The 10,936-nt window shown below is 47.6% G+C and overlaps 1 protein-coding gene across 1 annotated transcript in view; it reads left to right on the plus strand.

Moving 5' to 3' along the window:
• LOC104393531 (alpha-2-macroglobulin-like protein 1) overlaps nt 1–4,394 on the plus strand; it is a 25,481-nt gene extending 21,087 nt beyond the window's left edge. Inside the window, 7 exon segments of the mRNA XM_010003033.1 lie at nt 1,728–1,945; nt 2,127–2,342; nt 2,827–2,948; nt 3,348–3,438; nt 3,874–3,942; nt 4,159–4,261; nt 4,354–4,394. Of these exon segments, the coding sequence (XP_010001335.1) occupies nt 1,728–1,945; nt 2,127–2,342; nt 2,827–2,948; nt 3,348–3,438; nt 3,874–3,942; nt 4,159–4,261; nt 4,354–4,394 (860 nt within the window).
• Nucleotides 4,395–10,936: the final 6,542 nt, after the last annotated feature.

A 10,936-nucleotide genomic window follows, 5' to 3' on the forward strand; every position in this document is an offset into this window, starting at 1 on the left:
TGCTCCCCCCACTCCATCCTCCCACTTCCTTGCTACTCTTTGTACTATACACAACTGAGAGCTAGTGGTGAGGTGGTAAGAAGGAGAGGTTGTAGCTGCTCTCACAGTCAAATACACAGCCATAATGACATTTTTAACGTATTTTAGCTTCCCAGAAAGGGAAGTCTGTGAAAGGAGTGTTGTAGGAAGAGATATGTTGCAAAGTAGGGCAGTTGGAGTTGCACATCTAAGTCGTAATAGGTGCTAAAGATCATAACTATTTACTCTTTAGTCCTGGCAGTAAAAAAAATAGCCAACTGGATGGAGAAATGCCCTTGCTATAAACTTTGAGAAGCATTAGTAGGACTTTTGAAATTATGGAAGCTTAGCTTACCACTTCCACTGAGCTATAATAAGAGGGAACAACCAAAAAGCATCAGTTGGATGCCAGGAACTTCTTGTATTCTATGAGTTGATACTGCATTTCTGAGATTTGGTGGCTGCACCCAGCAATGCTACTCCACCATCTACAGAGCACAAAGATGACACAAACATCACCTTTTCACTTTCCTAGAAAGGAAGGAGGCTAGGAGCATGTCATATGTCAGAATAAATGTTAAATGTAGCCCTTGTGTGATCCTTATTGTATTTAACCAAGAGGCCACTGGAAGAGGGTAAACCATGAAGTGCTGCAAGTGCACATGTATGGGGCAGGTAACTACTGCAAGCCTTTGATTCAAGTTTGGAATAGCATAGCTGAATGCTGAAATACACTGCTGCTGAAACCAGTGGGTTTGCTGCCTTTTGCCAACAGCAGAACTGGTGTTCCAGGGGAAACTGGAAATCCCAGTGACCTCATAAGGCACTGTAGAGGTGAATTGAACACAGTAATTCCGTCAGCAGGAGGGGCGTAAGTATTTGCCATTGTGTTTTGTTGTTCTTGTTGTGTTTGGACTTAGAAAGCAAGACGTGTTAGGGTTATTACAGCAGTAAATAATTCATTTCACTGGGAGAGCACTTTTGAAACCCATGGCCAGCTTAGTGGAGCTCTGTCAAGTACCTTACACAAAGGGCTGGAGACACTGCTTACTATTGCTGCACTGATAGAAACAGAAGAGTGAAGGCTTAAGCACCAAGGCACCTTGGAGAACGCGTGGGATGCTTTCTGTGCTGACAAATGCTCAAGCATCCTTCTGCTTTTGTTTCTTAGTGTTCGCCTGCCTCGTGCATTTATGTGTGCCCAATGTCATTCTTCTCTGCAGAGTGCAGTGGTGCACAAGGCTCTGGGCTGCATCAGTTCTTCCCTTCTCAAAGCTTCCAGCACTTACACACAGGCCCTGCTGGCCTACACCTTTGCCCTAGCTGAGGATTCTCGACGCATGCAAGAGCTACTTGATCTGCTTGACCGAAAGGCAATCAGAGCAGGTATGGGAACCTCAGTGCCAGGTCAACATCAGAGAAGGGAGAAGGGACCCTTCTGAGCCCTTGCAGCCTGGGAGGAACACAGTCTATGCAGTGCATGCAGGTTATTGGCACACTAGTTTTTGTGTATCACCTTGGTGTGTAATCACCTTGGAGTGTTGGATATTGCAAAGTACATGCCATGGCAATTGACCCAGTGACATGATAACCCAGCCAAAAGGGATTTACTCAATGGTCTTTCCAAACACAAGCCACTGTGCCTCATAGGCCTCCGGATTTCTTCCCTGACATCCCTCAACATCGTCTCTACTCTCTTCCTTTCCCAGGTGGCCAGATCCACTGGAGCCAGACCTTATCCCAGTCCAGATACAGCGGCAGCCTTTGGTCACAGCCACTGCCTGTGGATGTGGAGATGACAGCCTATGTTCTCCTGGCCCTGCTCTCCAAGCCAAATGTCACAGGGTCTGATCTCACCACAGCCTCCAGCATTGTGGCCTGGCTCACCAGGCAGCAGAATGCCTATGGAGGGTTTGCTTCAACACAGGTAACTTGTGGCTGGGGAAGGCGATGTTGCTTGAGAAGGAACCTCTGCACAGTCTAGGCACAATCATGCAAGTATGAACACTTTGAGGAGAGAAGCCCGTGTATATGGAGGTCCCCAGGACAGCGAGTACAAGTGCCTTTGGGTCTCAGAGCTGCAAATGTAATTGTTTCTTCCTTTGCAGGACACAGTGGTCGCCTTGCAGGCCTTGGCTAAGTATGCAGCACTGACACACAGCACGAAAGGGGGTGCAGAAGTGAGGGTGAGGTCCCAGACAGGCTTTGGGAGGAAATTCCAAGTCTCATACCAGAACCGGCTATTGGTGCAGGAGGCAACACTGACAGAAGTCCAAGGAAACTTCTCAGTGCAGGCTCATGGCAGCTGCTGTGTCTTTACCCGGGTAGGTTACCACAGACCTTGTTGTGACAGCTCTCTGCTCATGGTCTTGTCAAAACCAAATTTCTCCATTGCAGTTCTATGCAAAAAATGTGCATTAACTGGGCTTTAAACCCAGCCTGTTACCAATGCAGTCAACCTATGTGCTGTAGGTGACTCAGAGACAGAAAGTGTCCACATGTGAGGACAGTGATGCTTCCATGGCTCTCAGGCTAACAAAGGATGGAAACATTGTATAGTGGTCCCACTGCAGTGTGCATTCTCAAGGGGAATGATGAGGAGAAATAGCCCCAACTAGAATGATTGTGGAAGGTTTTCAATCTGAGTGACCCTGGCTTTGGGTACTGGAATGAGTGTGCTCACTGTGCATGGTTTATCCAGTCACTATTTGGGTCCATATCTTGAGGATTAGTCAGTGAAAAAGATATTATAGATGATCTTGAACTAATTATCCATGTCTTATTCTGTCTTTTTGCCTCTCCCTGCAGATGGTGCTGAGGTACAACATGCCCTTTGCACAGGTCTCCACATCCTTTGCCTTGCGAGTGAAAACCAAGCCAGTTAATTGCACAGATGATACACACTCTGTTACTGTCTATGTCAATGTCAGGTGACTGTAAAGACAGCTCCACTTGGGAAGGAAAGCCAGGAATGGCTGGAAAGCTGAGGGGTGCTTCTTGGCTGCAATGGAAGCACAAGGAAGTTTCAGCAGAAGGTTCAGATGGAAGATGGAGAGGAAAGATACAAGTATCTCTGGGGAAGGGGAGATGTTTCTGAGGGCTTTCATTCTTGCTGGGGAGAGGAGTGCAAGTAGTCCCCTCAGACTGGGGAGGCTGAGAGCAGAGCAGCCACCATCTGCCTTCTCTGAGAGGGAGCAGTGACCAGAAAGGCCAACCAGGCTTGACCCTGGTTCTGGCTGGGCTGCTTGGCTCAAAGCCCTGCACACTGGGTGTGGTGGTGGAGGGAAGAGGAAGCTGGAAGGGACTGCTTTTTTAATATTCTCCCCCAGATACACTGGGACGAGATCCACTTCCAACATGGTGATCGTGGAGGTGTCCCTGCTGTCCGGATTCGCCCTTACTCCAGGATCCCCGATGTCTGTAAGAAGCCTGGAATCAGGATGGTGATGTGGTGTCAGTGGGACCAGCCAAGCCCAAGGAGAGGTGGAGGTTGCATAGGAAGGTGTTGCCTGTCTCTCTCCTGAGCAGTCTCACCACCCCTTCTCCTCTACCACACAATAAACACAAGTACATGCTGTCAGCTCTCCTTTTGTGCCTGGAGGATGGTGATCCTTCTGGCCCGATTCGCTCAGCATATCCCTGACAGCTAAGTAGCCTAGGTTCTGGTCCTTGGGTTTTGCAGGAGCTGAGTGGCCCTGCAGGGAGATAAGCCTTAAGGGCTAAGAGCCCAAAATATATTTGGAAGTGAGTGCATAAGAACCTGCCTACCCAAGCTTAGATAAACCTTGTTGGGATGTCTCACACTCGCTTTTTGAAAGACCCAACTAAATTGCTTCCTTTGCTCTCTTGTCCTAGCTGCAGCATTGGCATCCTGTGAGAAGAACTGAGAAAACACGAGGAGGTGTTGCCATCTACCTGGACAAGGTATGTGTGAGCTTCTAGAGAAGCTGCAGGAGTAGTGGACAGCGGCATAGTTGTGTGGGGAAGCCAGAGCTGGGCTAGCAGAACAAGACATTCAAGATTCATGTTGAAGACCTGTCTTTGACTCCATCAAGCTGTTATGGCCTATCAAGATCAAATGTAGGTGAGGAATAAAAAGAACAGCTTGCAAGTGAACTGTTATTTCATCTTCTTCCCCAGCTGAGCCATAAGTCTGAGACATATGTCCTGCATCTGGAGCGGGAGATTGGGGTCACCAATCTGAAGCCTGGCCATGTCAGGGTCTATGACTACTACCATCCAGGTGCGTGTGGAAACATGGAGTGCCCGGGCTGTCTGGGTGTTTTCACTTGGTTCTGTGCAAGAATAACTTGGGTCTCTCCTGTCCTGTTACAGAGGAGCAGGCCCTGGCTTATTATAACGTCTTCTGCATCTGAGGTAGGTGTGAGTCCCTTCCTCAGTTTCTGTACAGACCTTGTGATTTTTCCTCTGCAACCCCAGCCATCTCTCTCTGTCCCAGAGGAGTCCTGTGTATCAGCATGATTCTGCATGTTTCCTTCATCTAGGACTATATCTGGAATTCTCTCCAGGGACTTAAGTCTCTGCCCTCTTCCTTCTGGACTTTGGAATGTAGTTTTTGCTGAATTGTCCTGTAGGCAGGACATGAAATGTTTAACATGTGGCCATGCTGTGAAGGACCAGGTCCATTTTCTAGGCCTCTCTGAAGGGCTGTCTGGGCTAGTATTGTACATGGGACTGCCTGCCAAGTGAGTGACAGTGCTCATAGGTGGTTTGCACTGTTCCAGAAGAACGCTGAGGCAGAATTCATAGTATTAGTTTCAGCTTGCACTGTTTGGGTATGGAAAGTCCCACCTCTTCCTGGGGAGAGACTGAGATAATACAAGGTCACTAGATCAAACCAGAGAAGTACTATCCTTTAGAGTCCTTTGTGACAGCCTGGTCTCCCTAGCTGTTAGTATCCCAGTTAATAATTTGGATCATATTATTTGCTCTCTATCTTACTCCCTGTTTCTTGCTCTCACAAGGACTTGGTCCTCCCTTACTATTCACTGTTTCAGCCCACAGGGATCCCACTAGTGCGAGATGCCCTAGGACACCAGGGCTGCTGAATTATTGCTTCTGGTATGATAGGTCATGCATCATCTGTAAAGCCACACTTCAGTGGGCTGGGGCAAATCTCAAACTGGATTTCAGAACTAAACCATCCCACTCATCCTGACAGCCATTTCCTGGTGAACTCTTTGGGGCACCTGATTAATTCTGACTGTTTTAATCCAGGGATTTTCTTGCTTGTAAAAAGAAGGAAAATAAAATATGTATCACAAATTGGAGTACTGTGGTATGTCTGGTATACTGTGGTATTCCCCCCTCAATGTCCTCTCCTCCAGGCTAAACAGCCCCAAGCTCTCTCAGCCTTTCCTTATAGGGCAGATGCTCCATTCCTCTAACCATCTTTGTGGCTACTGGAGAGTGAACAGGGCCTTTTTCACATGAAAAGAAGATGCAAGGGCAATGAGAAAAACAAAATGTGTGAAAATTCAGTGTCTATCACTGCTTTTTAAAAATCAATCTTCATGATTTAAGGAACTCCAGCTTGTGATCTGGCATCTTCAAACTTGGCAGTGCCATGTGTCTCTATCTAAAGGAGGGTCTCCTTGCTTGAGCTGACTGAGTGCGATGGCTGAGGGCAGAGTCAGGCTTAGGAGCAGAAGGTCTGGGAGGGGGGTGGGGGTTGAGGGTCTGCATTTAGCTACAGCCCATAAAGTTCTTTAGAGTAGACCATGTAGCAAGGCTGGGATTTGTGATAATTTAAAGGGAAGGATTTGAAAACTGTGTTGAAATTTCAATTTTTGAAGTTCCAGAGTAGCCCTGAAGTCTCAGCCTGTCCCTCAGTCTGTGAGGCAAAGACACAAGCATTGCACATTCCTTTGGTCAAGAGCAAACACTCTCCACAATGCACAAAGAGGCCTCCACCACCTCTCTGGGCAACCAGTTCCAGTGCTTTACCACCCTCATAGTAAAGAATTTCTTCCTAATCATAGACTCATATAATCATTTAGGTTGGGAAAGATGTTCAAGATCATCAAGTCCAACCATTAACCCTATTCTACCATATTCACCCCTAAACCATATCCCCAAGCTCCACATCTATATGACTTTTGAACACACCCAGGGATGGTGACTCAAACACCTGTCTGGGCAGCCTGTTCCAATGCCTGACAACTCTTTCAGAGAAAAACAAATTCCTAATGTCCAGCCTAAACTTCCTCTGGTGTAGCTATAGGCCATTCCCTCTTGTCCTATCACTGTTTACTTGTGAGCAAAGACCAGCACCCACCTCTCTACAGTGTCCTTTCAGGTATTTGTAGAGAGCAATAAGGTCTCCTCAGCCTCCTTTTCTTCAGACTAAATAAGCCCAGTTCCCTCAGCCACTTTTCATAAGACTCTTGTCTAGGCCTTTCCCCAGCCTAGTTGCTCTCCTCTGCACCCACTCCCGCACCTCGATCTCTTTCTTGCACTGAGGTGCCCAAAACTGAACACAGTATTTGAGGTGGGGCCTCAGCAGTGCCAGGTACAGGGGGAGGATCTCTTCCCTAGACCTGCTTGCAACACCATTTCCAATACAAGCCAGGATGCCATTGGCTTTTTTGGCCACCTGGGCACACTGCTGGCTCATGTTCAGCTGCTTGTCAATCAGCACCCTGAGGTCCCTTTCTGCCAGACACTTTCCAGCCACATGTCCCCAAGCCTGGAGCGTTGCCTGGGGTTGTTGTTGCCCAAGTGCAGGACCTGGCACTTGGCCTTGTGGAAGCTCATACAGTTTTCTTCAGCCCATTGACCTATATTTATTCAGTCCCTGTGTAGACCCTCTCAGATCAACACTCCCATCCAGTTTGGTGTCATCTGCAAACTTACTGAGCGTGCATTCTGTCTCCTCATCGAGGTCATTGATAAAGATGTTAAACAGAAGTGGTCCCAACACTGAGCCCTGAAAAACTCCACTTGTGGCTGGCTGCCAGCTGGATTTAGCTCCATTCACCACCACTCTCTTGTCCTGGCCACCCGGCCAACGGAGAGCATGCCCATGCAAGCCATGAGCAGCCAGTTTTTTTCATGAGAATGCAGTAAGAGGCAGTGTCAAAGGCTTCACAGAAGTCCAGGTAGACAACACCCACAGCCTTTCACTCATTGACCAGGTGGGTCATCTTGTCATAGAAGGAGATCAGGTTCATCAAGCAGGACCTGCCTTTCATAAATCCATGCTGACTGGGCCAGATCACCTGATTGTTCTGCAAGTGGTGCATAACAACACTCAAGGTGATTTGCTCCATGACCTTCCCCAGCAAGAAGGTCAGACTTACAGACCTGTAGTTTCCTGAATCATCCTTCCAGCCTTTCTTGTAGATGGGTGTCGCATTTGTCACCCTCCAGTCCACTGGGACCTCCCCATTTTGTCAAGACTTCTTGTAAATGATGAAAAGAGGCTTCAGTATTCTTGGGTGCCACCCATCTGGCCCTGTAGACTTGTGTATGTTTAAGTGTTGCAGCAGGTTGATTCTGTCCCTTCTTCCTGTCCTCCAGCTCAGGGGTCTGCATGTCCAGGGAACAACTAGTTCTATTGGGAAAGACTGTGGAAAAGAAGGCATTAAGCACCTCAACCTTTTTTTCTTCCTTTGTCACTAAACTTCCCCCTGCAACCAATAAAGGATGGAGACTTTCACTAGTCCTCCTTTTGCTGTTGATATGTTTATAGAAACATTTTTTATTGCCTTTAATAGCTGTAGCTAACTTGAGTTCTAGCTGGGCTTTGGCTCTCTTAATTTTCTCCCTGCGTAGCCTCACTGTATCTCTGTAGTCCTCGTGAGACCCCTGCCCCAACTCCCACAGTCTGTCTTCATAGGAGAGGTGCTCCAGCCCTTTTTCTTTTGATACAGCAGCAGGATGTGGTTGGCCCTCTGGGCTCCAGCTCACACTGGCTGCTCATGTCGAGCTTCTCATCCATCACCCCCAAGTTCTTCTCCTCAGGGCTGCTGTCCAGCCATTCTCTCCCCAGCCTGTATTTGTGCCTGGGGTTGCCTTGATCCAGGTGCAGGACCTTGCACTTGGCCTTGTTGAACTTCATGAGGTTGGCACTGGCCCAGCTCTCCAGCCTGTCAAGGTCCCTCTGGATGGCATCCCTTCCTTCTAGGGTGTCAACCACACCACACAGCTTGCTATTGTTAGCAAGCTTCCTGAGGATATACTCAATCTCACTGTCCATGTCTGCAGCAAAGCTGTTAAACAGCACTGGTCCCAGTACTGAGCCACTGGCCACAGCTCTCTGGGTGTGGCCATCCAGCCAATTACTTATCCACTGAGTGGTCCATCTGTCCAATCCATGTTTTGTTAGTTTGGAGATCAGGATATTGTGTAGGACAGTGTCAAATGCCTTCCACAAATCTAGGTAGATTATATCAGCTGCTCTGCCATTACCCACCATCTCTGTGGCCTTGCCATAGAAGGCCACCAAATTGATCAGGCACGACTTGCCCTTAGTGAAGCCATGTTGGCTGTCACCAATCGCCTCTTTATTTTCCATGTGCCTTAGCAGATTTTCCATTAGGATCTGTTCCATGACCTTGCTGGTCACAGAGGTGAGACTGACTGGCCTGTAGTTTCCTGGGTCTTCCTTTTTCTCCTTTTTAAAAATAGGGGCCATGTCACCTTTGGTGGGAACCTCACCAGACTGCCATGACCTCTCACGTATGGTGGAGAGAGGCTTAGCAATTTCATCTGCCAGCTCCCTCAGGACCCATGGATGTACTCCATCAGGTCCCGTAGATATCTGCATCTTTGGGTTCTTTAGATGGTCATGAACCTGTTCTCCTCCTACAGTGGGGGGTTCTTCATTCTCCCAGTCCCTGTCTTCATTTGCTGTGGCCTTTGCGATGAGCGTGGAGCACTTGCCAGAGAAGACTGATGCAAAGAAGTAATTGAAACCTCAGCCTTCTCAATATGCTGCATAGCTAGGTTTCCCATTTCCTTCAGGAGAGGGCCTACTTTTTCCTTGGTTGTCCTTTTATCCCCAACATACCTACAGAAGCTTTTCTTATTGCTCTTTACATCCCTGTTGAGATTTAATTCCACCTGGGATTTGGATCTCCTTACCTGATCTCTAGCTTCTTGGACAACCTCTCTGTAATCCTCCCAGGGTACCTGCCTGAGCTTCACCCTCTGTGTGCTTTCTTCTTAAGTTTGAGCTTTTCTAGGAGCTGCTTGCTCATCCATGCCAGCCTCCTGGAGTTTTTACTTGATTTCATCTTAGTCGGGATGCATTGCTCTTGGGCTTGGATAAGGTGATCCTTAAATATCAGCCAGCCTCAATGGGCCCTCTTAGCTCCGGGATGTTACCCCATGACACTCTCTCAAGCAGATCCTTGAAGAGGCTGAAAACTGCCCTCCTGAAGTCAAGGCTAGTAAGCTTAATATCCAAGGTTGGTTTCATTCCAGATTTCACTTTCTCTCTCCTTCTGCATCTTTGCTTTTTCCTTCTCTTTATCCGATTTCCTTAGCAGTCCATGAGCAACACAGAGCCCAAATCTGCAAGACAAAATTTTTACCAGAGTACTACTTTCTCTGAAACTTTATTAAAAACAACTTTGCAGATACTGCAACTTCCTTTGCAAATGTCTCCTCTCCCCCTTTACCTCTGACAAAGTCTGTCCTTGCTGCTGTCAAAAAACACAACTAGAGCTGGTCAGACCTGCACCTGGTATTGATACTAAGAGAGCGCTTAGGCCAGAGTTTGGACTCTTGCAGAGAGGGAGACACCCCATTTCTCACTGCCAATGCCACCATGTTCTTATAATCTCTTTTGCAGTGCTTAGCAAAGCACAAGCGACAGGTCTGATAAAAGTCCCTGGAAAGCAACTTCTGCAGTATTCATACACACACATGTATTCTACCTCCTCCTTGACCCCAGGAGGTGTAGCCCATGCATGAGCAGGAGTTCACACACACAAAAACCCCACTTATATGCATATGTGTACACACACTCTGTGTAAAAATAACACGTACTGACATTTTTTTCTCAATATCTATTGTAATTTCTGGACCCACTTTCTTAACATCTCTTCTGCATCCTTTAAAATTTTCTTTCTTGCACTTAAACTGCAGGCACCTGTGGTGTCTGGCTGCTAGAGAGCATTTGGAGGGAGATGGCTGTCTTCCCAGAGAATTTAAAGACAGGGAAAAGAGCACTTTTGCTTAAAACTCATTGATTTATATGTAGCCTAAACTTTTCCATCTTTGCTTAGAGCAGAAGGTGTCAAATATCACATTAATTTGTTTATTCTTCACAAAATTGAAGGGTTGTGGTGATTCAACCTCGAGTCTTGGTGGTGTGTGTGCTTCCATCTAGCTTCCATCAAGCACAGAAATACTGCCTCAGCTCCTTGTGTGCCTCTTGCCCATCTCTGGGACAAGCAATCAATGGGTGTGTGGGCTGGGGAAGGATCTCAGCACAAGACAGCAGCCAGGTATGGTGTGCCGCGCCACAAGTTCCAGAGGGTGTAGAGCCCTGCTAAGTTGTTCTCACTTCCCAAGTGCCTCCTGGCCGCCAGCAGCTGTCACCATGCCAGTAATGGGAGCTGGGGCTGAGTTAGACGAGTCGTGCACCAAGCCTGTGACTTTGTTTTGGCTGTTCTAACGTTTATTTAATTCTGCTTCATTGCCTGGGAGATGGATTGGGTTGATTGCTCAGGATGTATGTTTCCAGTCAGTGCTAAGTGCTAACTTGAGAGGTGTTTATGTGTCCCCTCTTACAAAACAGCTGCTCCAGTCAGTAGGAGCCAGGACTCTCAGTGCTTTTCCCTTTGTGAGCCCCTGTGCTGTTATGAGGGGTATGGCTGTCCCCTGGAACTGCTATGGGTCTACTGCAAACAAACATCAGCTGTGATTATTCAGCAGGCACTGCCTG

The sequence above is a fragment of the Chaetura pelagica genome, unplaced genomic scaffold (genome assembly GCF_000747805.2).
Source record: "Chaetura pelagica isolate M959 unplaced genomic scaffold, ChaPel_1.0 scaffold117, whole genome shotgun sequence".
Lineage (NCBI taxonomy): Eukaryota > Metazoa > Chordata > Aves > Apodiformes > Apodidae > Chaetura > Chaetura pelagica.